General features: G+C 39.4%; 1 protein-coding gene across 1 annotated transcript in view; it reads right to left on the bottom strand.

Moving 5' to 3' along the window:
• The window catches only part of GRIN3A (glutamate ionotropic receptor NMDA type subunit 3A), a 153574-nt gene that overhangs the window by 74144 nt on the left and 62790 nt on the right, over positions 1-16640 (bottom strand). The window contains exon 3 of the mRNA XM_068553316.1: positions 14704-15751. Within this exon, the coding sequence (XP_068409417.1) occupies positions 14704-15751 (1048 nt within the window). The remainder of the gene's footprint in view (positions 1-14703; positions 15752-16640) is intronic.

Genomic DNA, 16640 nt, shown 5'->3' with positions numbered 1-16640 from the left:
GAATTTTGCCTCCAAGCTCTGTAGAACTGAGTTCAAAAAGAGAATCTTGCCATTTATCCAGTTCACACTGGCAATGAAAGAGAGAGGAGAGAGAGAACTAATTGTTCAAGATAAATATAATTAATATTGGTATTAAAATCTGACAAGACTTTTAACTATTTTTATTATTATTTTGTGCTCCCTAGTTGTCAGACACTATGCAAGTTGCTTTACTTGGATTATCTTAATTTCTATGACTATTTAATGGGGGCAGGTACTTTATTAATGTCATTTACAACAGTGCTTGGCATATAGGAATGGTCAGTGAGTAGTAGCTTTTTCTCTTATTATTACTAATATTATTTCAATATTTAGAAGAAAAAATCCCTTGAATCTTCTTTTAAAATTATATATATATATATGTATAAATTTTTTAGAAGATTCGGCAACAATCAAACAAACGGACAAAAAAATCCTTTGGGATTTTGATTGGAATTGCTTTACACCTATAAACTAATCAAGGAAAAATTTGACATCTTTAAATATAATACTTAGTCTTTCAGTTTGGTAATATGGCAGTTTGTTTGGAATTTATTAAAATAGCTTTATTAAGATATAATTCACATGCCATACAATCCACCCATTTATGATTCAGTGGTTTTATTTTATTCACAAGGTATGTGCAACAATCAGCACATTCAATTTTTTATCCAAACCATCTTTTATGTTTTGTACATTAAAGTTGTTTTCTTTTAATGCAATTCTTATAGAGGACACTTCCCTGATCTATCATGAATTTTTGTTGCTAGAGTGATTGGGATGTTTCTCCTGTTATGTTTTCTATCTAGAAGTACATGGAGCCCATGGGAAGTGCCGCTCCACTCAAACTACAGCATTTCTTACATTTTTCTTCCTTTGAGAAATTTTCTCTCTAGAATGTCTGGTAATAAAACCCTTCTAGTTTATTGCTTATCGTATTCTTGTTCCCCTTTTCTTGGCTTTCCAATCTCGTAGCACATGATGGAGGGTCACGACTACACCCTCTCCCTCCAGTCTTGGGGCTTCTGCACGGGCTGCCACGTCACCCTGAGATGCTCTTATCCTGACATGCTCTAACACCCCACCCAACTCCTCTTTTCTCATTTCCCTCCTTAAGGTCTTATCCTTCAGATCTCAGCCAGACTTTCTCTCCTCAGGGTGGTGGTCGGGGAGGGGCTTCTCTGATTCTCCATTCAGATCAGGTCTCCTGCGAGGCTCTCAGATTCTGCTGTATTTTCCTTCACAGTAACTAACCACGGTTTAAATCATTACCTGATTTATGTGTTCCCTTGATTAATATCTTTCATCCCCACTAAACTCCATGTTGCAAGGACAGTGTCTGTTTTGCTGACTATTAAATTCCCAGCCACCTAGCATGGTGCCTGGAACAAAAGTTGCTGTTATTGGATGAATTAAAGGGAGAACAAATAAATGGTGTGGTGTAGTTTAGTTTTCTTCCCTCCCACCTCAAACTCCATTTTCAATGTCTTGTTTGACCTAGAGTTCTGGCACCCCTCCCTTCTTTAAGGCCAGCTTTTATTATATGAATTCATATGTTTTATTGGGCAGCCACATGCTGTTATATGAAGATCAATGAAGGTGGTTTTTATTATTTGGGGAAATGCTTATCATTTCATACTAGGGCTGTGTGAGTGTCCTTTAATATTTCTTATTAAAGTTTTCTCTTGCCTTCATAGGCAGGACTGTTTAATTTTTAATATTTACTTGAATGTTCACCAGGACTCTTTCTAAAGCAGCACCATCATTTGCCTGTACAAAATATGGCATTAGTCTCCTAATCCCTCTAAGGAGGTGACTTTTTTAATATGTTAGAGACAGGGGGCTAAAAGGAGCATTTTATATGAGAAGCTGGAAAAAAACAACTAGAAAGTGCATTAAAATCAGCAAATAGTTCATTTTAACTGCTCATGTATCCTTTCAACTGGGTCAATTCAACGATATGAGGGGAGGCAGGGCTTTATTTTTCAGTGTACCTTATGATTTATGAAGTGATTTTCTTATCTCTTATACCTCATCAGATTGTATGTCAATGGCTAGAATGTTCTAAGAATGCCCAGGTCTACTCCTTAGACCATAGACCCAGATGAAGAGCTCACTGGATAAAAATAATGCTGCAGGTTTTATCCTCCTGTCAATCATCCCAAAAGGCTAAGAGTAAATGACTCTGGATGATGAGGCAATGAATGGGTGCTTGCTTCCATCTGTCTACATTACTCTATTTTCTGCATTGCCTATAGTGAGTAGTGCTAGTTTTATGTCAGAGACATACCCATATAAGCTCTATTAAATATATTACTCACAAATTCTTGCTTTCATGGTCTCATGCTTCAACAGCCCACCCGCTTTGAAACACGGAGCTTGCTTCCCAGAAGAGTTGGTGGGAGGCTGTGAGAAGCTACATATATTACTTTTAGTGTAAAGTAAATTATTCTGGCAAAATAGTTTAGTTAAGTGAGGATAGAACTATCCTCTTGAATTTCATTTGTACAGCAGGCCATTCCCTCTCCCTTGGGGTTATCTGTAGGAGCAGCCAGCAACAAGATTATTTCTTCCCTCCGACACCCTGTCAGAAAAAAAAAAAGCATTCCAACTTGCCTTGGCTGCTGTAACATATAGTGAATCATAAATTGGTCTGTCCTGCACAGCCTTTTGCCTTTAATTTTATTTCTGATTCAAAGTGGTTGGTTGAAGCCAGTGAATCTCAACTCTGAAAGGGTGATAAAATGTTCACACTCTTAACGCTTAACAGTTTTTTTAATTGTGTTAAATGTATAGCCAGCATGTGAAACAGTTATGTCCAAGAAGAAAAATGGAGCCATTATAGTCATCGTAAGTTAGCTAATATCAGGGTTACAGATGCGTATAAGCCAGGACTCAATTTTCTGATGGATTGGGTATAAATACAGATCATAAATCTTACTTTTTAAGTCAATAGGTTTTCATCCAAACACATTTCCCATAGGAATATTTTATAAGTATTTTTTTTAGACTCCAAGACTGATATCAAAAAACTATAGCCAAATTTTTGGGCTAGAAATAGATACTATTTACACGAAAATAGTAAAACACTATTTCTATAATTTAAAATATTTTATGTAATGGACAAGTAGTTTTAAGGAAACAGTAGATGGAACTCTTGGGAATCTCTTTTTTAGGTTGGGGCTGCTTAGATGGCCTCTAAGAGCCGAAGACATCAATTCCTAGGAGCACATTTCTTTTTTTTTTCTTTTATTAACATATTTATTGGAGTATAATTGTTTACATTGTTGTGTTAGTTTCTGCTGTATAACAAAGTGAATCAGCTATACGTATACATATATCCCCATATCTCCTCCCTCTTGCGTTTCCCTCCCACCCTCCATATCCCACCACTCTAGGTGGTCACAAAGCACCAAGCTAATCTCCCTGTGCTATGCGGCTGCTTCCCACTAGTTATCTGTTTTACATTTGGTAGTGTATATATGTCCATGCCACTCTCTCACTTCATCCCAGCTTACCCTTCCCCCTCCCCGTGTCCTCAGGTCCATTCGCTATGTCTGTGTCTTTATTCCTGTCCTGCCCCTAGGTTATTCAGAACCGTTTTTTTTTTTTTTTTTAGATTCCATATATATGTGTTAGCATACGGTATTTGTTTTTCTCTTTCTGACTTACTTCACTCTGTATGACAGACTCTAGGTCCATCCACGTCACTACAAATAACTCAATTTCGTTTCTTTATATGTCTGAGTAATATTCCATTGTATATATGTGCCACATCTTCTTTATCCATTCATCTGTCGATGGACACTGAGGTTGCTTCCACGTCCTGCCTATTGTAAATAGAGCTGCAGTGAACATTATGGTACATGACTCTTTTTGAATTATGGTTTTCTCAGGGTATATGCCCAGTAGTGGGATTGCTGGGTCGTATGGTAGTTCTATTTTTAATTTTTTAAGGAACCTCCATACTGTTCGCCATAGTGGCTGTATCAAATTACATTCCCACCAACAGTGCAAGAGGGTTGCCTTTTCTCCACACCCTCTCCAGCATTTACTGTTTGTAGATTTTTTGGTGATGGCCATTCTGACTGGAGTGAGGTGATACCTCATTGTAGTTTTGATGTGCATTTCTCTAATGATTAGTGATGTTGAGTATTCTTTCATGTGTCTGTTGGCAATCTGTATATCTTCTTTGGAGAAATGTCTGTTTAGGTCTTCTGCCCATTTTTGGATTGGGTTGTTTGTTTTTTGGATATTGACCTGCATGAGCTGCTTGTAAATTTTGTAGATGAATCCTTTGTCAGTTGCTTCATTTGCAAATATTTTCTCTCATTCTGAAGGTTTTTTCGTCTTCTTTATGGTTTCCTTTGCTGTGCAAAAGCTTTGAAGTTTCATTAGGTTCCCTTTGTTTATTTTTGATTTTATTTCCATTTCTCTAGGAGGTGGGTCAAAAAGGATCTTGCTGTGATTAGTGTCATAGAGTGTTCTGCCTATTTTGTCCTCTAAGAGTTTTATAGTGTCTGGCCTTACATTTAGGTCTTTAATGCATTTTGAGTTTATTTTTGTGTATGGTGTTAGGGAATATTCTAATTTCATTCTTTTACATATAGCTGTCCAGTTTTCCCAGCACCACTTATTGAAGAGGCTGTCTTTTCTCCGTTGTATGTTCATGCCTCCTTTATCAAAGATAAGGTGACCATATGTGTGTGGGTTTATCTCTGGGCTTTCTATTCTGTTCCATTGATCCATATTTCTGTTTTTGTGCCAGTACCATACTGTCTTGATTACTGTAGCTTTGTAGTAGAGTGTGAAGTCAGGGAGCCTGATTCCTCCAGCTCTGTTTTTCTTTCTCAAGATTGCTTTGGCTATTCGGGGTCTTTTGTGTTTCCATACAAATTGTGAAATTTTTTGTTCTAGTTCTGTGAAAAATGCCAGTGGTAGTTTGATAGGGATTGCATTGAATCTGTAGATTGCTTTGGGTAGTAGAGTCATTTTCACAATGTTGATTCTTCCAATCCAAGAACATGGTATATCTCTCCATCTATTTGCGTCATCTTTAATTTCTTTCATCAGTGTCTTATAGTTTTCTGCATACAGGTCTTTTGTCTCCTTAGGTAGGTTTATTCCTAGGTATTTTATTGTTTTTGTTGCAGTGGTAAATGGGAGTGTTTCCTTAATTTCTCTTTCAGATTTTTCATCATTAGTGTATAGGAATGCAAGAGATTTCTGTGCATTAATTTTGTATCCTGCTACTTTACCAGATTCATTGATTAGCTCTAGTAGTTTTCTGGTGGCATCTTTAGTATTCTCTATGAATAGTGTCATGTCATCTGCAAACAGTGACAGCTTTACTTCTTCTTTTCTGATTTGGATTCCTTTTATTTCTTTTTCTTCTCTGATTGCTGTGGCTAAGCTTCCAAAACTATGTTGAATAATAGTGGTGAGAGTGGGCAACCTTGTGTTCTTCCTGATCTTAGTGGAAATGGTTTCAGTTTTTCACCACTGAGAACGATGTTGGCTGTGGGTTTGTCATATATGGCCTTTATTATGTTGAGGTAAGTTCCATCTATGCCTACTTTCTGGAGGGTTTTTTTTTTTTTATCATAAATGGGTGTTGAATTTTGTTGAAAGCTTTTTCTGCATCTATTGAGATGATCATATGGTTTTTATCCTTCAATTTGTTAATATGGTGTATCACATTGATTGATTTGTGTATATTGAAGAATCCTTGCATTCCTGTGATAAACCCCACTTGATCATGGTGTATGATCCTTTTAATGTGTTGTTGGATTCTGTTTGCTCGTATTTTGTTGAGGATTTTCACATCTATGTTCATCAGTGATATTGGCTTGTAGTTTTCTTTTTTTGTGACATGTTTGTCTGGTTTTGGTATCAGGGTGATGGTGGCCTGGTAGAATGAGTTTGGGAGTGTTCCCCCCTCTGGTATATTTTGGAAGAGTTTGAGAAGGATCGGTGTTAGCTCTTCTCTAAATGTTTGATAGAATTCACAGGTGAAGCCATCTGGTCCTGGGCTTTTGTTTGTTGGAAGATTTTTAATCACAGTTTCAATTTCAGTGCTTGTGATTAGTCTGTTTATAATTTCTATTTCTTCCTGGTTCAGTCTCGGAAGGTTGTGCTTTTCTAAGAAAGTGTCCATTTCTTCCAGGTTGTCCATTTTTTTGGCATATAGTTGCTTGTAGTAATCTCTCATGATCCTTTGTATTTCTGCAGTGTCAGTTGTTACTTCTCCTTTTTCATTTCTAATTCTGTTGATTTGAGTCTTCTCCCTTTTTTTCTTGATGATTCTGGCTAATGGATTATCAATTTTGTTTATCTTCTCAAAGAACCAGCTTTTAGTTTTATTGATCTTTGCTATCATTTCCTTTATTTCTTTTTCATTTATTTCTGATCTAGTCTTTATGATTTCTTTCCTTCTGCTAACTTTGGGGTTTTTTTTCATTCTTCTTTCTCTAATTGCTTTAGGTGTAAGGTTAGGTTGATTATTTGAGATTTTTCTTGTTTCTTGAGGCATGATTGTATTGCTATAAACTTCCCTCTTAAAAACTGCTTTTGCTGCATCCCATAGGTTTGGGGACGTCGCATTTTCATTGTCATTTGTTTCTAGGTATTTTTTGATTTCCCCTTTGATTTCTTCAGTGATCTCTTGGTTATTTAGTTGTGTATTGTTTAGCCTCCATGTGTTTGTATTTTTTACAGATTTTTTCCTGAAATTGATATCTAGTCTCATAGCATTGTGGTCAGAAAAGGTACTTGATACGATTTCAATTTTCTTAAATTTACCAAGGCTTGCCTTGTGACCCAAGATATGATCTATCCTGGAGAATGTTCCATGAGCACTTGAGAAGAAAGTGTATTCTGTTGTTTTTGGATGGAATGTCCTATAAATATCAATCAAGTCCATCTTGTTTAATGTGTCATTTAAAGCTTGTGTTTCCTTATTTATTTTCATTTTGGATGATCTCTCCATTGGTGAAAGTGGGGTGTTAAAGTCTCCTACTATGATCGTGTTACTGTCGATTTCCCCTCTTATGGCTGTTAGCATTTGCCTTAATTACTGAGGTGCTCCTATGTTGGGTGCATAAATATTTACAATTGTTATATCTTCTTCTTGGATTGATCCCTGGATCATTATGTAGTGTCCTTCTTTGTCTCTTGTGATAGTCTTTATTTTAAAGTCTATTTTGTCTGATATGAGAATTGCTACTCCAGCTTTCTTTTGATTTCCATTTTCATGGAATATCTTTTTCCATTCCCTCACTTTCAGTCTGTGTGTTTCCCTAGGTCTGAAGTGGGTCTACTGTAGACAGCATATATATGGGTCTTGCTTTTGTATCCATTCAGCCAGTCTATGTCTTTTGGTTGGAGCACTTAATCCATTTACGTTTAAGGTAATTATCAATATATATGTTCCTATTATCATTTTCTTAATTTCTTTGTGTTTGTTATTGTAGGTCTTTTCCTTCTCTTGTGTTTCCTGCCTAGAGAAGTTCCTTTAGCATTTGTTGTAAAACTGGTTTGGTGTTGCTGAATTCTCTTAGCTTTTGCTTGTCTGTAAAGGTTTTAATTCCTCTGTGGAATCTGAATGAGATCCTTGCTGGGTAGAGTAATCTTGGTATAGGTTTTTCCCTTTCATCACTTTAAATATGTCCTGCCACTCCCTCTGGCTTGCAGAGTTTCTGCTGAAAGATCAGCTGTTAAATTTATGGGGATTTCCTTGTATGTTATTTGTTGCTTTTCCCTTGCTGCTTTCAATAGTTTTTCTTTGTATTTAATTTTTGATAGTTTGATTAATATGTGTCTTGGCATGTTTCTCCTTGGATTTATCCTGTATGGGACTCTCTATTTCCTGCACTTGATTGACTATTTCCTTTCCCATATTAGGGAAGTTTTCAACTATAATCTCTTCAAATATTTTCTCAGTCCCTTTCTTTTTCTCTTTTTCTTGTGGGACCCCTATAATTCGAATGTTGGTGCATTTAATGTTGTCCCAGAGGTCTCTGAGACTGTCCTCAATTCTTTTCATTCTTTTTCCTTTATTCTGCTCTGCAGTAGTTATTTCCAATATTTTATCTTCCAGGTCACTTGTCCATTCTTCTGCCTCAGTTATTCTGCTATTGGTTCCTTCTAGAGAATTTTTAATTTCATTTATTGTGTTGTTCATCATTGTTTGTTTGCTCTTTAGTTCTTCTAGTTCCTTGTTAAACGTTTCTTTTGTTTTCTCCATTCTATTTCCAAGATTTTGGATCATCTTTACTATCATTACTCTGAATTCTTTTTCAGGTAGACTGCCTATTTCCTCTTCATTTATTTGGTCAGGTGGGTTTTTACCTTGCTCCTTCAACTTCTCCATATTTCTCTGTCTTCTCATTTTGCTTAACTTACCATGTTTGGGGTCTCCTTTTTGCAGGCAGCAGGTTCATAGTTCCTGTTGTTTTTGGTGTCTGCCCCCAGTGGGGAGGTTGGTTCAGTGGGTTGTGTAGGCTTCCTGGTGGAGGGGACTGGTGCCTGTGTTCTGGTGGGTGGGGCTGGATCTTGTCTTTCTGGTGGGCAGGACCATGTCTGGTGGTGTGTTTTGGAGTGTCTGTGAACTTAATGATTTTAGGCAGACTCTGCTAATGGGTGGGGTTGTGTTCCTGTCTTGCTAGTTGTTTCACATGGGGTGTCCAGCACTGGAGTTTGCTGGTCGTTGAGTGGAGCTGGGTCTTAGTGTTGAGATGGAGATCTCTGGGAGAGATCTCGCCAATTGATATTACATGGGCCCGGGAGGTCTCTGGTGGTCCAATGTCCTGAACTCAGCCTTCCCACCTCCGAGGCTTAGGCCTGACACCCGGCAGGAGTACCAAGACCCTGTCAGCCACACGGCTCAGAAGAAAAGGGAGAAAAAAAAAGGAATAAATAAAATAAAATGAAATAAAATAAAATAAGGTTATTAAAATAAAAAATTATTAAACTAAAAAATAAAAAAAGTAATTAAAAAAAAGAGAGCTACAAAACCAATAAACAAATCCACCAATGATAACAAGCACTAATAACTAAACTAAGATAAACATATAAATTAGAAACTAGTCAGTCGCATACAGCAAACCCAAAGTCTACAGTTGCTCCCAAAGTCCACCGCCTCAGTTTTGGGATGATTCGTTATCTAGTCAGGAATTCCACAGATGCAGGGTACATCAGGTTGACTGTGGAGCTTTAATCTGCTGCTCCTGAGGCTGCTCGGAGAAATTTCCCTTTCTCTTCTTTGTTCACACAGCTCCTGGAGTTCAGCTTTGGATTTGGCCCTGCCTCTGCACGTAAGTTGCCCTGTGGCGTCTGTTCTTCACCCAGACAGGACGGGGTTAAAGGAGAGGCTGATTAGGGGGCTCTGGCTCACTCAGGCTGGCCATGGGGGGAGGGAGGGGTATGGAATGCGGGGCGAGCCTGCGGCGGCAGAGTCCAGCGTGATGTTGCCAACAGCCTGAGGCGCGCCGTGTGTTCTCCCGGGGAAGTTGTCCCTGGATCACGGGAGCCTGGCAGTGGTGGGCTGCACAGGCTCCCGGGAGGGGAGGTGTGGATAGTGACCTGTGCTTGCACACAGGCTTCTTGGTGGCTGCAGCAGCAACCTTAGCATTTTCATGCCTGTCTCTGGTGTCCGCGCTGATAGCCGCAACTCGTGCCCATCTCGGGCGCTTGTTTAAGTGGTGTTCTGCCTTCTGTGTGCAGACTAGGAAGGAATCCCCTCTCCTCACGCACTCCGAAACAATGGTCTCTTGACTCTTAGGCAGTTCCAGACTTTTTCCTGGACTCCCTCCCGGCTAGCTGTGGCGCACTAGCCCCCTTCAGGCTGTGTTCATGTAGCCAACCCCAGTCCTCTTCCAGGGATCTGACCTCTGAAGCCTGAGCCTCAGCTCCCAGCCCCCACCCGCCCCAGCAGGTGAGCAGAGAAGCGTCTCAGGCTGGTGAGTGCTGGTCGGCACCGATCCTCTGTGTAGGAATCTCTCTGCTTTGCCCTCTGCACCCCTGTTGCTGCGCTCTCCTCTCTGGCTCCAAAGCTTCCCCCCACCCACCCCCCTGTCTCCACCAGTGAAGGGGCTTCCTAGTGTGTGGAAACTTTTCCTCCTTCACAGCTCCCTCCCACTGGTGCAGGTCCCGTCCCTATTCTTTTGTCTCTGTTTTTTTGTTTTTTCTTTTGCCCTACCCAGGTACTTGGGGAGTTTCTTGCCTTTTGGGAAGTCTGAGGTCTTCTGCCAGCATTCAGTAGGTGTTCTGTAGGAGTTGTTCCACATGTAGATGTATTTTTGATGTATTTGTGGGGAGGAAGGTGATCTCCACGTCTTACTCCTCCGCCATCTTGAAGGCCCTCCAGGAGCACATTTCTTAATAAAATTCTTCTAGGGAAGTCTGGGAGTTGTTATTCTCAAAGTTTTCAGGCACACAATTATAACAGGAAGACATGGGGAGATTATCCCAATATAACTAAGGAAGAGTTAGAGAAGGGAAAGAGGCAGGTGTTCAAGAGCATTAATGTGGAGGCACAGGGAAATTTGCCTGGGGTGAATTAAATGAGCTGTGGGAAAATGGAATGAAAATGGCAGCATAGTACAATGGGACCTGTCTTGATACCCAGTGGGTGAGGGGGATGAAAAGATATGAAAATAAATGAGACAGACTGTGAGTAAGGGGCAGAAGAATTTTCAGAGTGTGACCAACACTCCATATAAACCACCTCATTCAGATTTAGGAGATTTTTACCTTACATGGAAAAACAAATATCCCAAGAGAACCACAGGAGATCTGTGACTTCTATGTAAATGATACCTTTTCACTCCTCAGCTAAAATGCTATGAAAATGGAATCTTGAAAAATACCGGAAAAAAGCAAACCACATAAACCCAGTTTCATCAGACATTCAAAGACACACACACGCTAATTCTCATGGTTTGGACTGGGCACTGATCAGCCTTTGTCCTATTTGATAACTGCCTTGGCAGATGGGATAATATCACTCTTCATCTCAAAAAGTTAAAATTCAGTCTACAGAGAGGCATTCAAGGGCCTGCATGACTTTGCTTCAAGGTACTTTTATCTCCTCACCTTCTACACCTCATCTCTCCACAAACCCATATTCCATCTTTATGCCTGCTGCTTCTCCTCAGACAGTAATTTTTCTCCCTACTGCCTTCTCCCTTGGGAATCTCATACTCCCCCAGTGCTTTAATACGCAGTGTCACCTCTCTGCCCAAGATTCCCACCAGCTTCAATGTCACTCCTGAACTCTGGCTCCATGTTTCCCAGTGCCTGGTGGATTTCACCTGGATGTCCAATACAGCTTTTCAAATGCCCAGTATGAAACTGACCTGATCATCATATTTTCTAGCTCTTAAACTGCCTTTTCTGCTTCCTTGAATGGTACCATCCCCTCAGACACTCGGGCCTGCAACTTTGAAGGTGCGACTCTTTGTTGCCTCTCATATCCAATTAATTGCCAAGTCCTACTGACCTGGTCACCGCAATGTTTCTTGACTCTTTCTTCTTTTTATCAGTGACAGTAGCTATAACTTCAACTCTGTCCACTGTCTTTCTCTTTTAATCGTGTTTACATGCTGCTGCCAAAAAAACCATCCTAAATGGATTCTGCTCCTCTGTGCTATTCCATTGTTCAAAATGTCAATGGATATCTAGTGTCAAGTATTCACTTTTCTTAGCCTGATGTCAAAGATCCTGTGATATCTCAACCGAACTTACTTTTCAGACTTGGATCTTCTCTTTCCTTTCATGCTGTGGCTAAAGTGAACTCCTCAAGATATCCTGACAGTGCCTTATACTTTCCATGTCCAAGTAGTTCATTCTGTTCTTTTGCTTGGAATGTCCATTCTTCTTTCTTTGACGCACATGTCCAAATTCCAAGTTTTCTTCAAGAATAAGCACACATTTTATCTTATTAATTAAGCCTTCCCTTGAAGGTGATCACACTTTCCTTGAACTTTGACATATTTATTTGTTTCTAAACTTTGGCATGCTTATAACTTTATTTTTTGTAGTTCTACTTTTAGTTTTTTGAGGACCTCCAGACTGTTTTCATAGTGGCTGTACCAATTTTCAATCCTACCAACACTTATAACTTTCTAAGTTATTTCTCCTTGTGTTTTTATCTTTTTTATCTTTTCTCCCCTACTTGACTTATTTACTTCTGAATTTCTCCACATCATTTAGTGTAAAAAAAGGATAGAGTCACTCAAAGAATTGAGCATTGGTAGGAGAGAAAAGAGCTCATGTGAGTGAGTGGAATATACTTAAGAATGAATGCTGAGTGACTGAAAGGGTATGGAAATTATTTTGATCATACCTCTCCATGGGAAGGTGAGGACATTATGTCATCTGCATAATACCATACATCTGGACGAAAACTGAACAATTCTGTCACCAACATTATTTGCCAAAAGCCCAGATGTCGAGTATTGCTTAATCAAGTAATCTGGGTGTCTTTATATGAAAAAAAAAAAGTGAGAGACTTTAATATAGAAACAACTTTAGGAAAGAGAAATACATTTTTGGGAACCTTAGTGGATCTTCATTTATTATCTAAAATTGAAAATGTTTTAGATTTAGGCTTGTCCCACTTCATTAAGACCTTACTAGATGTAACACAAAGTTGACATTGTCCATTTCCTCTCACTCTGTCTTGTGGGCTGGGTTAGATTATAAAAGTGTCACCTTTTTATTCTGGTGGAGTTGGGGTTGGAATGATTGTTTCATTTTGCTTAAAAAAACTTTTACTGCTCTGTATGGTTTATCTTTATGCTTTCTTTCTAATCCCTAAAATAATCATTACTTCAGGTTTCTCATGCATAACATCCATAACAATTTTGGTAATCTTTGGTTCTGATTAATGAAACTCTAGTCAGTATTGTGTTCACCTTTTTACATACGATAATGGTCTGGAATCTTCACAACAACCGGCATATATATTAGATTGTTTCTTATACTAGATTGGATTGAATGGTTTCCAAGTCGAGTTTGTAATTTAAGAATCACATTGCAAGATTCTTGCAAGAAAATTCGAGTAAGCTTCTATTAAGATGGTGAACCTTTGGGAGATCTATAGGCCTCTTGGGGCAAAGAATAAATAGAGGCTGCTAATACCAGTGCAGTGTGAATGCTGAAGCATCACCAAAATCTCTTTTCAGGGTAACACATGTATTTATACTACAGAACTTATTTGTATTCACTAAACTCCAGCTGATAACCTAAAGTCCTGAGTGCACAATAAGATGTGATGCAATTCATTGCCTGTCAATGACCCATTGTTTGTTGAATCTTTTCATGAGGTTCACGTCTCTTATGAGGAGGTTTTCAGTATATGGGTCAAATTTCTCATGTTCATTTGTTTGCAAAACAGACCATATCCTAATCCAAACCATTTATGAGAATTCTCTAAAGCTGCCACCAGCCTTCTGGGCCACTCCATCATTTAACAAAGACAGTTGTAAATGTCCTATTTGTTCATGCTCTGTGCAATTAATTTTAAATGTTTGACAAAAATATGTAGTAAATGGTTCAATACCATGAGATTTGATGTGAAAAGGGATATTTGAAAAGGCATGGTGAATGTTTCACAGTTTGAAACGCTCAGCTTAGCTCAAGTTGCTTTAAACACAGTGTGTCCTGGGGATGCCCACTGAATTGCAGCTTTCTCCAGTCTCTCCTAGATGGGTCTTACACATTGGAATATGCTTCTGCTCTGGATCTGCATTCTGTTCCCCATTGGGACTGTAGTACTCCCTGGAGTCCTATTCTAATTGCTTTGAGCCCTGACAACCGCCTCCTCTCTACTCCCACCAGGTTGGACCAAGTTCTCCACACTCCCAGTCACGAAAGAGGGCTTGTTTCAATCCAGAGAGAACATAGACATGGCTGTCCTTACTCAAGTATCACCACTGCTTTACCTGCTTACCTGAACTTCAACCCCTTCCTCCCTTCTACCCTTACAGTCAGATGTCTAGGATATCAAAGGCGGCCTAGAATAGATACAATTTTCTTGAATGTTCTTGGACGTTGTAATGTGACTGCTGGCACACTCCTCCAACCCCAAGGTGACCAGTTTTCCTTACTCTATAAGGACACCCTGTTCCTAGCTAACCTTGCCACCTCAGTTAGCTCAGTACTCCTTGTCTATACCCATTGAGTTTTCTAGCATCCGACTTTGGGTGCTTATGATAAAATGTTAGTTCTTTCCATTTTACAGTTTTTCATGATGAAAAAAAGTTTCTTTACAATTTAAAATATGGACCTTACTATTTATTTCCATTAATTCCCAAGAGAAGTAATTAATCAATTTTGAAGTTTACTTTGGGTGAAAATACTTCGTAAGACTATTCCCTGATAGCTATTCTGCCAGATGGTTAACTAACAAAGGAAAAGCTGCACAAATAGATGTTTCTACCAGAAGGACTTTCTCTGGAACAAACATCTCCTAAAAACATCCCTCACTCTTTTTGTTTCATTTAATAAAACAATGAAATATTTAGTGCAACCAGGCAACAGGCTTTTTTGGACTAGTCTCTATGGATGGTTCAGAGAATATTCTTCTGTTAGATGAAAGAATATAGACATATTACAGCATAAAATACAATATATGGAGTTAAAATTGACAATAAGGAAATCTAGAGTTAAAAGAAGTATTACCTTAGGGTCATGTATTCCAGAAAGCTCTTCATAGATCTTCTCACCTACCATGACAGCAGCCAAATTCGCCGTGTATGTAGAAAGGCAAAACATACAGAAAATGGCCCAAAGGTTCATCAGAAACCTTCCAGTCCAGCATTTTGGGGGTTTGATGGCTGCTGTTCTACCAAACAAGAGGGCATAACAGACATTCAAGGCTGAAGAGAAGGAGAAAACTTTACTTCTATTCCGCCCCTTGGGAGTCATACCAAAGGGGCTCTTCCATTCATAGAGAGTGAGGAAGATGGCAGTGATGTGCAGAGCCACAAAAATCCCCAACCACATTGTCCAATGGAGTGGCCACATGAAGGCTCCAATGGGAGCTGCTGTGTCTCGGGTCCTCACTAAGATGCCCAAGCTGGTGGAGAAGAAAGGACTGGTGAAATCTATCACCTGGCTTCGTGCAGTATTGATGCTGAAGGAAGTGACTGCCATGTGGGCTGACCCACTGAGGAGTTCACCCACCAGCCCAGTCCAGTGCCCATTTTTCCAGGCTCCATATTTGCCATCCCCAACAATATAGAGATCAAAGTCAAACTTCATGTCTTCTGCTAGCTTTTCCAGCAGATCAATGCAATATCCATAGCAGCACTTCTTGAATTTGATGGGCACTGTATCATTACTGCTATGAAGGCTGCTAAAAAGGCTGTCCAATATGGAAGAATCATTAGTCATGGGGTCTAGACAGAGTTGGCCAGCAGGGCACAAGCCTTCATCATCTACCTCCCGTGTGAAGACAAATGGATGCTCGATCAAAGTAACCACTCGCAAGTGTAGCTTACTTGGGTGTTGGAAGTGGGTTTTGTGCCTCTGGGCTTGCTCTGGCCATATTCCATAGTCCATGATAATCTTCCCCTGCTGCCAGCTGCCCAAGCGTGTCCACATTGGCTTTCCCAGGGGGTCATGTTGCAGATTCCAGATGAAAAAGTTGTTTTCTGAGCTGATGATAGTGGAACCTTTTACTTTGATGGAACCACTGAGGCCTCTGAAAGTGGTGTTGGCTAGAAACCTGGCAAAGAGGAGCAAAGGCAAAAAGTGAGGAAGAGAGGTGAGGCCAAAGTCCGAAAGCAGTGCTCATCTTTTCTTCTCTGTCTTAATAAGAAGAAACTCTATTTTTTTTCAAAAGGCACTGCCTATAATTACTTTAGGAATTAATAAGCTGGACTCTTTCTAGGACAAGAGTCCTATTTCATTGAGCAAATGAGATCTCACCCTCAGGTTCTAACACCTGGGCTGGGTGCTTGACTTGTGGTCTTACTCCAAATCTTTATTCCTAGTTAAGGTATGTGTTAATTGTTTTCTGTTGTAAATGGTTAATTATATATTCTCACAAATTTCCAAGCTATGAAGGTTCTCAGCATCTTTAACATGTCTCATTTCTACTGCTCACCACATTCAATTGCAAATAAATCAGCTCAATAAATATATTATCTTTGGTGCAAGGAATAAGTTATAATACATATGTATATACTTTTATAATTGCTTAAAATTATATTCATAATTCTAGAAAATAGCCAAATCTTGTTATCAGTGTTTCTCCTTTTAGCGTGGAAGCAATCAACGTCTGTCCCCATGAGGCCAGTCTAAGCTGCATGTTGGATACCATCCATGGAATAAAGAAAAAGATGATAAATAGACTTGCAGTTCCCAGGACAGCCTCAGGCTAACCTCCCTCTAAGTCATTAGAGAAAAACAATTGGCTCTGGCTCTAGAGAGAGCTTCTGCCAGAAGTCAAAGAAAGGAAAATTACCAACTGAATGATATACTGATTCCTAACCCTGGGAAGCAGGGCACTGTCAGTATATGTTCTGCTATGGACAAGGCAGGGAAATGCTTGGTCAGTCTCTGTCTTTCTTGAGTTTGGGAAGATAAGACAGTAAGAGGTAACATATGAGCTT

Source organism: Eschrichtius robustus, chromosome 10 (genome assembly GCF_028021215.1).
Source record: "Eschrichtius robustus isolate mEscRob2 chromosome 10, mEscRob2.pri, whole genome shotgun sequence".
In the NCBI taxonomy this organism is placed as follows: Eukaryota; Metazoa; Chordata; class Mammalia; order Artiodactyla; family Eschrichtiidae; genus Eschrichtius; species Eschrichtius robustus.
This window is presented reverse-complemented; position numbering and strand designations above follow the sequence as displayed.